General features: G+C 32.1%; 2 protein-coding genes across 2 annotated transcripts; one reads left to right on the plus strand and one right to left on the minus strand.

The window, feature by feature from the left end:
• Positions 1 to 760: 760 nt before the first annotated feature.
• Positions 761 to 5,782, plus strand: LOC143581472 (uncharacterized). The gene is made up of 4 exons (XM_077064249.1): positions 761 to 875; positions 1,439 to 1,490; positions 1,818 to 1,982; positions 5,561 to 5,782. The coding sequence occupies exons 1-3, from the start codon at positions 803 to 805 to the stop codon at positions 1,969 to 1,971; spliced, it is 279 nt and encodes a 92-aa protein (XP_076920364.1). The 5' UTR covers positions 761 to 802; the 3' UTR covers positions 1,972 to 1,982; positions 5,561 to 5,782.
• On the minus strand, positions 2,002 to 13,162 carry LOC143581470 (potassium channel KAT3-like). The gene is made up of 13 exons (XM_077064248.1): positions 12,934 to 13,162; positions 8,428 to 8,643; positions 7,941 to 8,102; positions 7,810 to 7,867; positions 7,400 to 7,717; positions 6,170 to 6,409; positions 5,973 to 6,071; positions 5,861 to 5,893; positions 5,052 to 5,237; positions 4,854 to 4,931; positions 4,642 to 4,708; positions 4,365 to 4,511; positions 2,002 to 4,239 (listed from the first exon to the last, which is right to left on the minus strand). Exons 1-13 carry the CDS (start codon positions 13,119 to 13,121, stop codon positions 4,136 to 4,138), a joined length of 1,896 nt encoding a protein of 631 aa, XP_076920363.1. The 5' UTR covers positions 13,122 to 13,162; the 3' UTR covers positions 2,002 to 4,135.
• Between the last annotated feature and the right edge of the window lie 4,967 nt (positions 13,163 to 18,129).

The raw sequence follows: 18,129 nt of genomic DNA on the forward strand, positions 1-18,129 counted from the left end.
AAGAAGAATGTTTTAAGACATGTTTATGATTTGATATGTAATGTTTTATAAAAGATAAAGTTTTAATTAACTCTGATATTTAGAACTGCGTTTATGAGTAAATCCAACGTCCAAGGTGAGGCACCGGTAACGGGGCCTTACATTAATTTATGCAAGTTTGGCCTTACATATAACCCCCTCTCCTCCACAATGAGGGTTTCCAAGGGTCTAACTTGCGTCGTCTATATCCTCTTCACATGTTCAAGCCATCTCAGTCACCCCTCTGTTATCTGAGCTACTATATTAGCGACCCCTAATATCTCCGGAAAAACCTCAAATCTCATATGACCCAACCTCGTGTGCCTAAGCTTCCATCTCAACTACCTCCAACTTATGCCCTTAGGTCTTTTTTTTTGCCCAACAACAAGTTCTCTATAACATACTTTGTCGAACCCATTTAATTTAGATGGTAACCGTATGTTGCAAAATAGCTCTCAATGGCTGTTCTCTGCAACACTAGCCTACCTGAGCGCGGTGGGATATGCCACCATCTATGTTTCTGTCACTCTATACAAAAGATCCTAGTCATATGATCGTTACTGATATAGTCTTAGAACGATTAATCCTTAAACCTTACTCTCGCCACACACTACATTCAGGCTTGGTTTACTCTTCACAACTTTTTTATTTTTTTTATATAATTAATTACGTTTGTTTTGTTAACGGTTTTGCAACGGCAGGGTGCCATAAAAGCAGGAGGTAATAATTTGTCGGGTGCTCCATTTTCTTCTTCCAAAAGCAAGCTTCATTTCATTTCATTTCAATGGCGGCTTCCGATAACTCTCAGCTTCTTCCGATTTCCGACGGCCACTCCTCTCTCTCCTCCGTCATCTACGGTACCTGTTATTATCGCCTCATTTTTAATTATTAGCTGCCCTAGCGGACTGTTATTAGAAGCCATTATTGTTAGTTAGGGCTAACTCATACATACACTCCTTGCTATCATCAGACTCACACAGTGCACTGGACTATTAAACAAACTGTTTGCACTACTCTCTGTCCGATCTACTTGTGGAATTGCAACCTTATGTTTCTCAATATCTGTCCCATAATAGGACTAATACTTTACTCTAGAGTTACATAGTTATAAAGGCAGTTGTGTGTATTCTTTATAACTAAAATCCATGAATGTCAAATGTATTCACTTATAAGTTGAAGAAATCAACAGTAAACCATTAACAAATTGCTATTAAGAATACAAAGTTAGGAAAAGCATAATGCAGTTAGGTCACCATGGATGACAACCTCCTATACGAATTGTATGTTAGTTTCATTGTTAGAGAGCCATAAGTTTGATCGTTACATCTTAACTAATGCAATGCGGATGGTTTATTTCTGCTAATGTGAATGGTTTTGTTTCTATCTTAATTAAGAACTGGACATTCTTGTGTAATTGCAGAGCTTTCGCAGCAAGTGCAAGCTGGAATGGAGAATATGCTTAAGATGGTTAGGTGAGCATTGCACAGTTAGGAAACGAATAGTAACACTGTATTAATGGTCTATAATGTAAAAGGCTTCTTGCCAAGAATGACGTTTTACTTAAAATCTGGATTATGCGTTTACAAATCACACTTAGTGTTTACTAATGTCTCATTTTTAAGTTCTTGTGATCTTTTTAATTCCTTGCTCTGACTCTGGTGTCTTTTGTTAGTTCAATATAATCTAAGCAGTGATCTTAGTGGCTACTGTTTTTTGTGTATGTGAGTATGATTATATTCAATCATGAAAACATGTGTTTTTTTTTCCATGGCCTTTGTATGTGTTTCTTTTATTCACAGTGAAATTGACCAAAGCTCGAATGGAGTAACAGAAGACATAGAGAAATGCAATGAGTCAGCTCTTGAGAGAAAAAGAACCTTAGAGGAAGAGAAAGAGCTTTTCCAGAAAGCAGCGTACTCTGTTTTAGACATGCTGAACAACAGGAGAGAATAGCTAAAGTTCTGGTAAACCATTTTCACTGAGAACTTCTTTTAATCTTTCATGAAAATAAAAGCTGTGAAAATGTGTTTAAGGCTCACTGTATCATGTAGTCATTTGATCTGACATTCTGCATACATATTTGCACACAACATTCGGTATATATGTGGTTTATATGCATCACCCAAATTTCAAACCATTTTTTAGTATATACTTTTGGAATTTTGTACTATAGCACCTTTTTACAACAGTGATTTAGTACAACTAAGTCCAAGAAATTATCTTCCCAAAATCGAAAAGTCAAACATGTTCGTGCGAGCACACAGGCTTATATATACGCACATAATAACAACTTGGGGAATTATCATTTCCGACATAGAACCATTTAGAGGCTTCACATCTCATTTGTATATACACTTAAGGAATTTACTCTCAGTCCAACTTTCCACTTAGGAACTTATTGTCCAAAAATGTTTCCGTTTAGGAAGTTCTACATCCCAATTGTGTTTCTTCATAGGAATTTTCTTTGAAAGCCTTATCACCTCTTAGGAACTAAAGTCCCAACTCATTTACTGTCTAGAAAAATATCCCGTATGCAATTGCCTCTCGAGGTGTACTTTCAATTTCTTACAAAACATATTAAATAACCTAATTAGGAATTTAGGATATTTTAGCATGTACAACAAGAACACAATATAGCACGATCAATGATCATACATGATACATATAAATGAGATTATCATAAAACCAATTACTTACAAAACATGACATACAATCATACATCTTGTTGTATATCCCGTTTGTATTGCCCGTGCACTTACCTTGGCCACCCGTTTCTTCTTTGTTTCTAGTATTGCCATGTTTTTACCTTTCATACCTAATGTACATGGTGTCACACAATTAGGCATATATGCTATTCTCAAATAGGGTCTTATGAACGGTTTCTACCTCCCATGACCAAACCCACAACTTTAATTTATATTTCATTATATTGTAAGATCCATTTAGCCATTTTCTTGCCACTTTGAGTGAGTTTATACTTAAATCTTATTAAATCATCATTTTTCAACCCAACTTATATGTTACTAAATCATCAGAATTGAGTTGAGTAGTTGACCACTTTCCGCACAAAAATATTGATCTTTGAATACGCGTGGATGTATTTTAAACATGCTAAAACAGTCTTTGACCAAGTAGGTCAACAATTTCATAAATTTCACCCTTTGTCTCATTTTTGGCCATAGATTGTCAATTTCTTGACTAGCCACTGTTAAGTATTCTATTACTTGTATTATCATCCGAAAACAATGTCGCTGGTTATTAATATTCATTTTAACCAGGAATTAGGGTTCAAAACGCAATTTACAAAAACAACCCATTGTAGGTCTGGTTTAAACATTATGGCATGAATCATAGCATGCATGAACCAAATAACCAATCCCTGCTAAATATCAAATTAGACTAATCTAGCAAGCATTAAACCTCACAAACATCTATTCTAAGCTATTAAAAGTGTTACCTTAGGTCTTAACATTAAAAGTTACCCTTTGGGGTTAATAATCACTTTTATACAAAAACACTTTAAAGAATTGAATATACATTGCTTTGATGCTCTCTATACCTCTTGAACACTTCCAAATAATGATTAAAACATGGGACTCCTTTAGTATCAGTTTCACTGAATTTTGGATTCTTGGAACTCCTCTCTCTCTCTCTCAGGGTCCAAACACACTTCTACACTCTTTTGTGCAAAGTTTTTAATACTTTGGCCACTTAACACTTTTGGCCCCTCAACTTTGTTCTTTTCGTCTTTTCACTATATCTAAATTTTCTTCATTTTAGCCCTCATTTGACTTTTATTTCTAACTTGGAAATATGTAAAAACCACAACATACTAATATATGTTAGAATGCATTTTATTAGGGTTGTCGTCTTAAGCCCATTGGCTTAGCTCGTTCTTGTTTATCTGTTTGTATATACTTGTACATTGTATCACATAATAATTAAACAGAGATTATCTCTTTTACCTTTACAATATAGATAGTGAAATCTATAATAATTCACACCAATATTTCAGTTTTTCATAAGAAAATTTAACACTTTGTGGGTGTTACATTATAGAAGTTAAAAGCAACTTCTTTATCCCGAAAAACATTTGGATTTTATATTTGTCACGTATTCAAGATATAAACAGGTGGTCATTCTCCCTTAAAGCGTTAAGATCTTCCACCTGAGACCCATCAGCCATGAGAATTGTGGTTCCCCTTTTCCCAAACTTCTTCTCTGCATGACAACATAACCACATTTTAAGACTGAAAAAAATTATCTTTTACAAAATGGAAATTAATCAAGTTCCCTTTAAAAAGTCTTCTGGCTCAAAATACACAGTTTGCAGCTGGATTTCTTACCTGCTAAATTCAGAAGGTTTTCTACTGAGTCTGGCAGGTGGACAAGCTTTCCTGCACTTTTGCTGTCTGTCGTTTTCTCATGTGGATGATGACTATGAATTATCACCCTCATTTGGAATGTGTTTTTGAGCACAGATGTGGGTGTTCCTGCGAATTATATAGTATTTAGTTTTATAAGATTAATAAGTCTATTGGGAAATGAAAAGAAAGGTAATAAAACTATAAAATCTTCATTCTGATACTTCTTTATATGTGAACTTAATTAAAGAGTACTAACCTTCTCTATCCCCTGGACCGTAATTTGATGTTTCCTGGTTTTCTGATTCGTTAACTTGTGTGGTATGCTGCAATGATAATATAGAGAGAAGCGTTAGCTTTTTTGCATATAATTAAAGAGTACTAACCTTCTCTATCCCCATCTACTACACTTAATTGCACTGTGAACTAAAATAGGAATCAACTATGTTAAACACTGAAATACTGAATTACCTCCATGTTCAAGTCCAATAGAAGCTCTGTCAAGAATGGCATCACATCTTGCACCTCCTTCTTTAAGTCCTTAAGATACTGATAATAAACATATCCGGTTTAGAAAGAGTTATGTTCATTTAAGTTGTTCAGATTCATTAATAGTTTTATAGTTTCAATCTATAAATGTATCTGAACAAGGAAGTGCTAGTTCACAACCTGTGTGAAGTTTTTCATTATTTGCTTTTTATCATCATCAAGCGACTCCACCAGTTGCTTAAAACGATGATGACTAATTCGGACAACCTGAGAGAGTTTCTTGCTTCTCACTGTGAAAGGCTGGGGGATGTTGAAAAATACCCCAATTTCCCCAAACATATCCATTGGCCCTAGTCTTATCAAGGACTGAAACATAAAAAGGAATCAAATTCGTATGTAGACCACAATTTATTTTTATTCATTTTATTTTTATCAGTTTTTATCTTTTTCTACTATTATGTTATGCATCGCACACAGCAGACATGATGCTGCAATATTGTTTCTCTCATAAACGAAGAAGTATGCATTATTTGTTAAGTTTTTCACTTATTTAGTTTAGAATTTAGATGATCATATCTCCATGCCAGGTCGTTACTTTCTACTGTTTTGTTTTAATTAACTATAAATTTGTATCTTCATATTCGTTCCATATATACTTCTATTAATCATAAAATGCTTTTATATTGCAGAATTGTTTTGTACACACTACACAGGCGAGTTCATTTTTCTAAGTACGTTTAATCTTGCAGAAGAATGTGAACCATTGGATCTTTATGTTTTAAAGGTATGTAAGAAGTTTGAAACCTTTGCACTGAAGAGTTATACATCAGATCAGCTAGTTTCTTGATTCAATAAGAATATATTAGGTTCACCAAGTTTACAATCTTGTTGAAAAGGGTTAATTCCATTAATATCTTGTTGTGTTATGCCCATCTGATTATTACTATTACTATTATCATATGCTGCTTATACTATAAAAGAATACATACCTGATCCGTTCCATTTTTGTGTACCATCACCTCCTGGAATTTATAAGCTATTAGAATTCCAGATATACACACTACATCAAGTACAGATTTGAATTAGGAATAATTTATATACCATAGTTCCAGATACAACAATATAGAAATCTGTTGGTATCTCATTCTGTAATATAACTTCAACCTTAGGTGGGAAATATTCTGCTTTCAAGTCTACAACCTGCAAACAGAAACCACAATAGACGTGTTATAGTCTTATAGAAAATAGATCGCTGTCCAGTGCATTGATGGTTGTACTGTACAAGAAACGAATCGTACCAGTTGTCTACTAAGGTCATCTGAAATGCCTTTAAAGAGATAAGTTTTATCAACGGTTTTGCGGAATAGATGTTGGGCAATACTAGATCTAATGGCCTTAGGTAGGTCTTCTAGAACTTCTTCTTGTTGTAGCTCAGCTGTCTTGAACTTGAGTTGCATGTGAGCTAACATTTGCTGTTTTAATCCTTCTGGAAGTCGGTTTTTGCTCGCGTATCTTAAAATCTCATTGATCGAATCCCTCTGTTAGTAATAGGAATATGGATTAGATGGCTTAAGTCGATGTGGCCGTATGGGCAGGTCAAATTTGTCGGGCGAGTCAGTAACGGGTCAAACTTATTTTGACTTGTTGGGGATTCTTCATAACTGGCCCGTTTAAAAGTAAACGGGCCAGCATTACCACAGTATTGCCCAATTAGAATTAGAAAAAGTTGCTAGGGTGTGCATGTAACTGAAAAAACCATAACCGAAAAGGCCTAAAAAACCGAACCGGAACAACAAAACCCACACAAAAACCAACAATTTGGTTTTATGTTTTCGTAAAACCGAACTTTCGGTTTAGTTTTTGTTTTACAAGTAAATAAAACCGAATAACCGAACCAAATTTATGGATTAGAGTTATATGTAATTTATAAGAATTTAATAGATAGTGTTACCTGAATAATTTAAGCCCAAATGTACAATAATCAATTAACTATTATTTAACAAAAGTATTTAGGCCGATATTCATTATTTTGGACCCAAATTTCTTTTTTTGACCCAAAAGTATCAATTCCAAATGGCAAAATAAAAAAATAAAGCTGACCCATAACCGAAAATACCAAAAAGTCAAACCGAATGTAACTAAATCCAAACAAAAACCGACAACTTTCTTTCATTTTTTAGGAAACCCAACTTTCGGTTGGGTTTTGCAAGTAATTAAAACCAACCGAATTTGTGGATTTTCATTTCTTATTTTGAGTTAATGCAATTTATGAGTATTTAATGAATGGTGGTGTTACCTGAATATTGCAGCCCACATGTACAATAATTAGTTAATTATTAGCTAACAAAAAGATCTAAACCCAAATTCACTATTAGGGGCCAATTTTTTCCCCCAAAAAGTTGAAGCCCAGATGGCAAAACCGAAACACAACGATTTTCAAAAACTCAAAATACTGTATTTTTGTTTTTTTGGATTGGTTTGAACTTAAAACGAACCCAAATTGACCCATGCACACCCCTAAAACTTACCATGACAAATGTTCTGACAGCACTATGGACGATGAGATTGGTCATGTTTCCAATAAGATAAGAAGTGAGGCCGATGTTGAACAACATATAGAAGATATTGAACACTTTCTCCCCCGTATTTACTGCATGCAAGTCTCCATAACCGACTGTTGTAAGGGTCACAATTGACCAATACATGGAATACGTGTATCCAAGCCAAATGCTTCTATCCTCAAAGTCGTTAATAATGGATCCGATCCATGTATCATGTGAGATCTTATGATGAGTGGCTATCCAGTAGTAAAAGCATCCCGCTGAGTGCACCGCAAAAAGTGTTACCTGTGATAATCCAAATCATTAAGTTTGGTAGTCGAACATTTAGACCTGTTTAATCAAAAATGGGTTATAGGTCAAGTAAAAGTGGTACTAACACATATTAGTTTGATGGTTCTTGTCATGAAGTAGCTGAAGCGAGTATCTTTCTCTAGCCTGTTCAGAAAACAAATGCTTGTAACATGTACTTCTGATTAGAACAAAATGAAGGCATGTTTTTGGTTGGTACCTTGAGAATAGCTCACTAACACGCCTTAACCGCCACAATCTTAACAGATTGAGGAACCCAAAAACCTGTCCACGGTGCAGCTTCCCTGTAAGTACTCGGTATATTGTTTGAAATGGCAGTGTAGATGCCACGTCCATAGGGAACATCATATGTGTGACGTATCTGAAATTATAGCGTTAGTTATGAGTACAGAAACATTATTATAATGTTACTAAGCTCGACTAAACGAGCAGGTCGAGAACATGTCAAAACTGGTTCGGGTGAAAACGAGTATTGACCTGCATGTGGTTGTTTTATAAACAAACATCAAAATAGGTTCACCTTTTATTACAACAGTAAGGTGAATCTTTGAGAAACGATTCAAGAGGCTGTATACATTGAATTAGACCTCGTGTTTCTAAGTTGACTTATAAAACACAACACATGCCGACTCGTTTATTATAAGTAAATGGCGTGTAACAAGAATGATCTGATTAGTTTAGGATACCTTGTGGCTATCTTCTTATGCTCATCAACAAGCAAATACGTTGATTTATCCAAATATGCGACGAAGAAAGTTATGATGATGTCAGCTGCAAAAAAGAAGTCGACAACCAAATCGACATAGAGGAGAGATCCTGTAGCCACTTTCTTGAAAGCTAGCTCAAAGGGGGATGACCATGCTGAGTATATAACCAATAACACTAGAAATGATTGCCACCACCTGCATCCGTTTTACCAAAGCATGCATGAAAACCTAGTTCAAGAAGACTCGTATATAGAAGACTAGTGCAAAACTCATTCTTAACCTGCAGAACCAAGCATGACCAAACAACTATGCTCGGTTCAAGGATTTTTTTTTTTGATAATCAATTCTTGGTTCGAAATATGACCAACACTTGACAAGTTATATCCTCCAATCTTCTCTTTTATTATAACACGACTGTTAGCGCAAGATTACTCTTCATGAAGTTAAAAACGGTTTAGTGTTTGATGTAGACTGGTTTGGGTCATAAACGGGTCGGGGCACATTAATGACGCGATTAAAAATGCATGTAAACAAGCTCAACCCGTTTATGATACACATAACACATTTTATTATGGGAGAATTACATATATCCCCTTACTAATTTAACTAATTACATATATCCCCAACTCAAAAACCTAAATTACATATATCCCCTTCACAAGTAAAATTAAATAGGAAGGATATATATGATTGTTCTATATAGGTTAATAGATCGACATGACACGTTTATAACCCGTTTTGTTCGCAAAATGAATTAGAATTATAATTTGACAAATATACAAAGTATATTATAATTAAATATGGATCGTAATTTATTTGTAACATTAATTTTACCTTTTTCGTTGGGTGCTATTTAGTTAATCGTGTCAATATTTGTGTCAAACATGTTTCATCCGTGTTACTGAACTAATTTATATTTACTTTTGTAAAATATGTATGTTTAGTCATTAGAGTTTATTACGTATAATCATGTAAAATGTGTTGTGTGACATATTTTAAAGACATGCGTAAGTTGTAATCTAGCATATGTTCCCAAAGATGGGTTGGTAAAACTATTGGTTAATATAACGTTATAGTATTTAGGGTTTACTAGTATCGGTCCACGAATCTGATTCATCTTTATATATTGTAATTGCTATAGAATGGAACAGATCAATAAACTATTTTACCATCTTGCAAGAACTTGCATAAGGTGACCGGATATACGTGGTCGAGACATATGCACAAGATTGACTTTTGGTCAACACATAAAACTATTCCTAAATAATCTTAATCATCACAGCCTTTTTGTTTGACCCACCAATTTCCGACAATTTACCATCTATTTGCCATATCATATGGTTAATGACTTTCAGTTAGCTACTGTTTATGATTACTGAATTAGAGGGGATTCCTTTTATTTTATATAGTTTCGTTGACCAAAAATTAAATATTCCCAATAATTCAACTGTTTCTTTAAGCACTAGTATATGGAAACATATAAAAATAACATAACACAATCAGCTTCCGTAACTTTTATAAAGCCACTTATCAAATGGTAATGCCAGGACTTAACGAGGTTTTTGGATGAGCGTTAGTTAAAATGACGAAAATCAAATAAACATATTCTGTAAAGGACACCGACTGAAATTAAACTTTTTAAAGTATCTGATCTATAAATCGCTTATATTTAAAGGACAAAATTTTTACTGTAATTCTGTCTACTTTGGAATCATAACTTCGAATAATATTTAACTTCATATATACTGATTGGTATTCTGGAGATTATTCAAAAAGCCCATGAAACATGAAGACGAAATTTGTACTCCTATATAATTTATGTAGAATAAACAAATTATTTAACTTAGCCATATTACTTTTTGATTATTTTTAAATATATTTTAGTGATTACTCGATAAGGAAATTTGGATATTTGGTATTAGATGAAGTTTAATTACTTTATTTATTAATTTAATTTTCCAAACGTGGCTTCCATGACACCGTTATGTTTTTTGCTATGCATGATCGCGTTTTCTTTTAAAATGCATACCAAATAATGTTAAAACTAATTTATAACAAGCAAACACGTTATAATAAATTGTAAAACTACAATATTTATTTACTGCCTTTTGAATAAATAAGCCTCAGAAAAAAATTTATTATTTGATGGATAATATTAAGAAATTAAAGTAAAAAAGAAGTACAAGGGTAAAATATTATATAATCAGTTCATCTTTTATAATATAGCAAAAAATGAGAAAACATATTTGATGTATTAGATAATGGTATATGATTCAAAAATTAATTCTTTTTTACCCATTAGTAATCTAAAATTATAAGTTCAAAAATAAAAAAATAAACATAAGCATCTACAAAATAAATACGCTTCAATGACATACACTACAAGAAATTTGTTCTGGCAGGACCGCTCTTATACCGACCACAAATGTGGTCGCTATAGAACATCCTGTACCGACCACAAGTCGTTGGTAAAAGTATATGTATACCGACCATATGGTGTCGGTAAAAGTTTTTAAAATTTTATTTTTACATTTATTTTTAAATGAGTAAAAATTTTGAGACCAAACTTTTTGTGACCACTTGTGGTCGGGAAAGGTATACCGACCACATGTGGTTTGTAAAACTTTTAGCGATCACATGTGGTCGGTAAAGACGGTCTAATCAGAGCAAATTTCTTGTAGTGATAGCATACTCATTTATTTTAAAATTTTAAAGTTTTGTGACTTTGTCAAAAAAATAATCAACTTGTTTTAAGTTTTCAAATAACCTGTGTTATAAGTTTTCACATAAAATAATTCTCAAAACAAATTTTATAAAAATAAAGCTTGTCAACATCTCTAGACCGACCTATGAAGCCAATAAACATGTTCGTGAAGTCATTTCAAAACTGATTATAACTCAAATATAGAAATTTGTATTGTTGCATCTTCCATAACGCATGCACCATCTTAAAGAAATGCATTCAGTTTATTCATTTAGGTAACTATCACAATAAACAATATAGGTCTTTTAATAACCGGCAATCTAAATGAGCGAAATAATATTTTTTTAGCTAGGCTAACTTCAGTTATTATTATTTTGTCTAATTTTGATCATTAAACTTTAAGACAAATCTTACCTACATAAATTATATCCGTTCGTTATATAGGTTGTGTTTTTTTCCTCTTGTACCTTTTGAATCATTCGATAATATAATTTAAAAAATTCCCTCAGAACATGGTTTCTTCCGTCCATGTTCATATTTTATATAATATTATGTTAAAAACTATAGGATGCATATTTGTAAAGAATAAGTTTGGATTTTAAATAACCTAAAATGTTACCCCATATGATTCAGGTCCATCAATGATATTTCTAATTTTCACTATTATTAACAATGATAATCTTATGCATATAATCGTCATATATTTATTTTTATGTTTGATTTCCACTATGTTTCTCCATTTCACTTATGCGTATTCTCATAAATGAAAACCGGAAATCAAGTATAAATCTATGATCATGCTAGTGGATAGCCTTGTGCAAGAAAAATGAAATTCTGGAGGGTAATTTGGACACATTACATTGTTGGTGTGAGTTATTATTAGGCAATTATTAATGGTTTAAATGACTAAAATACAATTGCTTATTTAATAAAAGGAAATGATTATTTTAGTTTATACATAAATTATCAAATTCTCCATCTCACTCCCTACACATTTAACTTACACCCTTTGATTTGGGTGGATCGATTTGAATGTGTGTGTTTGTATGAGGATTGTGATTTAATTAGTCGACAAAAGGTGTTCTGATATGAGAGGTAATGGATTGGTGTTCAAATGCAATGAGAAGTACAAAAAAGGAAAAGAAAATTAAAGTATATAATTTAGATTTAAAAGAATACCCTAAACAAGAAATATATCAACTTACTTGGCTTTATTCGAAACTTTAACGAGTCATCTTTAGTATATAGAAAAATAAATACTTGACTTGATCCTCTCTCTCTCTCTCTCTATATATATATATATATGGTGTGAAAATATGTTGTAACGCTCATATAAGACACAATTTAGAGGGAAAAACAAGGAAAAGTTTCAAGATGGTTTTCTATGGTATAAGAATAGACACAAGGCTTCGGTTAGCGATTTGAATTCTTGATGTAATTTGTTTTTGATGTAATGTGAATCGCGGCCCCCTCTCTCCTCCTTGGAGAGTGGATGGTTTTCGCGTGTGGTTTAGTGAAGTTCAACTTTCAATATATATATATATATATATATATATATATGGTGTGAAAATATGTTGTAACGCTCATATAGGACACAATTTAGAGGGAAAAACAAGGAAAAGTTTCAAGTTTTCAAGAACTAGTTCTGGAGGTTTACATGCTGATATATATATGACATGCACTCTGTAATATACAGTATATGCCACACATTTTGAAGGGTAACGTACAACTTTCAAACATGTAAAACACTGTAACTAGCTTGTTTAGAGATATATACTTACCGGTACCGGCGATCATAAGGTGCAATGACATATTTTCTAAGGGGAGGTGAATCCCCACCCACAACAGTTCCGAACGCCGGCAACAGACTACTCGAAACCGATGCCAGATTGTTCATGATCTTCTCACTCGAATGTCTCCGGTACAACAACGGCACCGGGGATCTGGTTTGCGATGACATTTCTCTCATCTCCGATCAGTTCAAAGAGAGAGAGATGAGATCTAAGTTTGTGTTTGTGTTTGTGTTTGATGATTGATTAGTTTAAAGGTTTGGATTATACTAGCAATTAAGACATTGGTTTATTTTATTCTTAGTACAATGCTTAGATTAAAGAAACATAAATGATGATTTCATTATAATTAAAATAACATTGACTTTTTTTAGTAACTACAAATTTTAAATTTGTAGTTTAGCTAATGTGTCATTAAACTATTATATTCCTTGAAGTCTCAAAACAAGTTGTCTTGGCCCTTGGATGATTTGACTTCTCGTATAACAGGCAAATAAGAAATTATATGTGTGGTCTGGTTGATGTATAATATGTATTCATATGGGAACTATTTTTTCCCCTCCTTTTTTTAGGCGGCTCTATTTCCTAAAAACAAAGAGAGTACTTATTAGTAAGGGTGGTTGGGAGATCATGCAATAGCCCTTTCCGGTAGTTGTCGAACCACGATAACACCGTCATCTTGGGTAGGCAAGACGGGTAGAGAAATTAGGTTTTACTCATCGTGTCCATAACTCTCCGGTACCTAGCCGTTAAATCTAAATAAGAGAATATATATTTTAACTATTTTTATATCAAACATTAACTCTTTTACTTAAAATCTCGTCCTTTCTATTTTGAAATTTAGTTTCATAAAACAAATAAAATAAATGACACCTAGAATACAACCAAGCTAGATTATGGACCGATGACAAAGAAGTGGCCTTGGCAACGACTTGGATGAATGTGTCGGAAAAAAAACAATGTTGAAAGCGACATATTTATATATTGTAATTGTAATCTAACATATGTTCCCCAAGATGGGTTGGTAAAACTAACATATGTTCCCAAAGATGGGTTGGTAAAACTATTGGTTAATATAACGTTATAGTATTTAGGGTTTATTAGTATCGGGTCCACGAATCTGATTCATCTTTATATATTGTAATTGCTATAGAATGGAACAGATCAATAAACTATTTTACCATCTTGCAAGAACTTGCATAAGGTGACCGGATATACGTGGTCGAGACATATGCACAAGATTGACTTTTGGTCAACACATAAAACTATTCCTAAATAATCTTAATCATCACAGCCTTTTTGTTTGACCCACCAATTTCCGACAATTTACCATCTATTTGCCATATCATATGGTTAATGACTTTCAGTTAGCTACTGTTTATGATTACTGAATTAGAGGGGATTCCTTTTATTTTATATAGTTTCGTTGACCAAAAATTAAATATTCCCAATAATTCAACTGTTTCTTTAAGCACTAGTATATGGAAACATATAAAAATAACATAACACAATCAGCTTCCGTAACTTTTTTAAAGCCCCGATTCAGGCCGGAATCAAGGATGACAGATCCGATCAAATGGTGCATTGTAATTAAAGCAAAAGATTATATTGAAACAAAATTTTATTAGCTGTTTTCTCCAACATTATGATATTTATTATTTATATATTTTGTTCATAACTTTGAATAAATATTTAACTTCATATATACTGATTTGGTTATACAAAAAGTCTAACAAGGCCATGAAACATGAAGACGAAATTTATATATAATTTATGTATAATATACATGTTATCTAACTTAGCCATATTACTTTTTGATTATTTTTAAATAAATTTTAGTGATTATTCGATAAGGAAATATTCGATATTTGGTATTAGATGAAGTTTAATTACTTTATTTATTAATTTAATTAATTTTCCAAACGTGGCGTCCATGACACCGTTATGTTTTGCTATTCATGATTATTGCTTTTCTTTTAAAATGCATACCAAACAATGTTATAGGTAATTTTATAACAAGCAAACACGTTATAATAAATCGTAAAACTACAATATTTAGTTACTAGTTTTAGGGTGTAACACACGGATTATTCAAATTATAAAATTACAAGTAAAGAAAATAATTACATAACGTATATAAAAAAATGTATTACATTTATACTTGTATCTATGTTGTGTGTATATAAATTTATTTTACTTATATCACAAAATGATTTTTTAAAAATAAACTTAAAAAAAAATGCACGTGCAAAAATGTACCCGAGAACGCTCTTTTCTTTGAAAACTTTCATTGTCAGTATTATATGTGTATAATTGAAAAAATTCAGAAAGATGACTTCTCATACAATAGTTATACAATAGTAGTTATGACATTTCAGCCTAAATAATGAAGGAACGTTACATATATTGATATATTAATCAATTTACAACTCATAGAAGGAAATGAGAACATTAAATTATAACGATGAATGTTCTTCAAGCACTATTTTTTTTATCTAAACCATAAATTTTTTTAGTAAGTTTGACAATATAAAAAATAACATGTTAACTTATTCAGTTTTGTTAATATTTTGCTTCATTTGAGTATAGTTATGCATGACATGTTTCCCATACAACGTTCTGATTACCATTGAAGGAAATTTTAATGCTAATACAAATATTTCAAATTTGATACAAGTTATAAGCATTGATAGGCCTGGGGTAGCATGTCGTAAGTGTTCACTATCTATTCTTAAATTTTAATAGTCGAGAGAAAAATAGTCAATTTACCAAATCCCGAACCTTTTGAGGTTTTCCAAAAAATGTCCTTGAGAATAAATTCGAAACCCAAAGCATGTTTAAAATTCTAACTTTCATTTGATCTTTTCAAGTCAACACGTTGAACCCGCAACAAATTTGACGATAATTCTATTTGCATCCTCAAACTTTTAAAAATACTCAGATTTCTCATTTTTGACCCATAAGAGGAAGGGGCACTCATGGGTAGTACTCATGCACCGACCAATCATACACAATTATTTCATTTATACCCTTAAGTACCCACAAACAATAAAATAACTGGAAACACATACCCACAAGTACCCTAAAACTTTTTTTGTTTAAATTTAAAAATAAAAAACAATTCAATGTAATTAAAATTAAAATTTCATTGAAATATTTATAGGTGTTTAATTTTTCAAAAACCTCCAATGGGTTTGCCATGTGGTAAACTTTTGCCACAAATTGTAATTTGGCAAACTACCCACATAGTTAGGGGTGAGTTTGCCATATGGTAAGCAACCAATAAACCTTAACCACGCTAGTGCCCCTTCCCCTCTAACAAATTTTGAAAGTTTGTAACAAACAATCTATTTACCATTTTTTACTGTAAAACCCAAATTTAAGTTCCACAAAACCCGAAACAGTCTTTGATAAAAAATCGAAGAAATTAAATATGATAAACTTTGTTATATATGAAAGTGATTGATATATATATTTACTAGATTAACCAAAAGTATATAGTTTACTAAATTAACTGAAAAAAATTTGATAGATTTTAAAGCATATATTTATAATTTATAAATTTATATGACAATTTACAATAATAATAATAATAATAATAATAATAATAGATGGATAGATAGATAAACGTATTGATTTTAAAAAAATGGATCAACTTTTAAGCATAGATTTATAGTTTAATAATAAAAAAAAAATACTTTGTAAAATGAAAGCATGTTAGAGTTTTGTTTTTATTTATAATCTTCAACAATATTCATAAATATATTAATGATAACATTTTAAATTTTAAATTATATATTCTTTTTAATCTTTAATCAACATGGTTTGTTGTTAATTCTTGGATGGAATATATAGTAAAATAATATGTTAATATTTATTTTATAAAAATACATAAATATAATATAAAAAAAATATAAAAGGAAAGTAAATATGGATATATTATGGTCAACTGAGATTTGGAAGGAAATATTTGTGAAGTTTAACCATAAACTGACATGTGTCACAATTATTTTACTTTATTAGAATGTGTAGAGTTAGATTTGGCTTTTGCATAAATAAGCCCCAGAAAAAGAAATTATTATTTGATGGATACTATATTAAGAATTTAAAGTAAAAAGAAGTGTAAAGGTAAAATATAATCTCATCAGTTATCTTTAATAACATAGAAAATATGAGTAAACTTGTTTCTATTTGATTTATTAGAAAATTGAATTTAACTAATAGATATTGTTATTTAAATATTGCATGATAGTACCTTGAGAGCTATGAGCAATCTGCTCACGCCCCAGTATTTTCGACGTAGGTTGGGTTGTGACAACTTCATCTGCACGTGAAGTAGAATCATTAGAATCACCCCTTTTACTAAACACCGACTCAATGGGTTTGAGTGAGCCTTTTCTCGCAGTTTCATTTACAATTTTCTTACCATACTGTAAATGATGTTCCCGCACTCCAAGGCCACTAAACAAAGTAACCTTTTGTGTTAACCATATCCCTCTCTACCTCATCTGGAATTTCAGTTTCAGGAAAAATACGGAATGTTTTACATCTTTCCAACACCATATCTACATGTACTTTCACAAACTCGATGACCAACGGCCGTGTATGTATAATTCCATCAACACAAGGATGCACCTATCCTGTGGCTAGGAACATGTTGGTAAATCTTTTTGCAAAAGGGCCCTAAAAGCTCACTTTTTTGTATTTTCTGCAAACATGGATAAAGTTAATCTTTAATATTTTGTTTATATACATTTTTAGAAATAAATACAAAAAAGATTTATGAATGAGTGCCTTGATTTCCGGTATGAACGAATTAACCGGATTATTGTATGTTGTCCCATCGTTTTCGCATTTCTTAACCTCTCCGCCGCCACATTGGTCTTCATATTCTTTCACCCGTGGATGCCTTTTATAAATGGAATCACCTCAAAAATTAAAAGTGTGCGCACCCCATGGGGACGTCCATACCTCACTACCCGATTTACAACATCGAAACCCTCCTCGAAATTCCTCGAAATAGGTACCATTAGCACTCCATGAATTATCATTGTTTACTACGTGAAGTCAAAGTATAATATCGTGAATCTGCTAACAAAAAGCCTAAGTAGAGAGTTAGTTCAGAAGTCTTCCATGGGAATGTGATGATGCCCTTGAAAAATTGAAATCATATGAAGGAAAACTAAC

The sequence above is a fragment of the Bidens hawaiensis genome, unplaced genomic scaffold (genome assembly GCF_021521415.1).
Source record: "Bidens hawaiensis isolate Kalapana, Puna unplaced genomic scaffold, B.hawaiensis_p1.1 tig00031024_1, whole genome shotgun sequence".
Taxonomy (NCBI): Eukaryota; Viridiplantae; Streptophyta; class Magnoliopsida; order Asterales; family Asteraceae; genus Bidens; species Bidens hawaiensis.

Excerpts from the sequence above, each read along its gene's own strand:
- LOC143581472 (XM_077064249.1), top strand. The coding sequence starts at position 803 with ATGGCGGCTTCCGATAACTCTCAGCTTCTTCCGATTTCCGACGGCCAC. Across the intron at positions 876-1,438 it reads TCTCTCCTCCGTCATCTACG|AGCTTTCGCAGCAAGTGCAA; the intron begins GTACCTGTTATT and ends GTGTAATTGCAG. Across the intron at positions 1,491-1,817 it reads AATATGCTTAAGATGGTTAG|TGAAATTGACCAAAGCTCGA; the intron begins GTGAGCATTGCA and ends TTTTATTCACAG.
- LOC143581470 (XM_077064248.1), bottom strand. The coding sequence starts at position 13,121 with ATGAGAGAAATGTCATCGCAAACCAGATCCCCGGTGCCGTTGTTGTAC. Across the intron at positions 6,072-6,169 it reads ATGACCTTAGTAGACAACTG|GTTGTAGACTTGAAAGCAGA; the intron begins GTACGATTCGTT and ends TTCTGTTTGCAG. Across the intron at positions 4,240-4,364 it reads AAACCTTCTGAATTTAGCAG|AGAAGAAGTTTGGGAAAAGG; the intron begins GTAAGAAATCCA and ends GTTGTCATGCAG.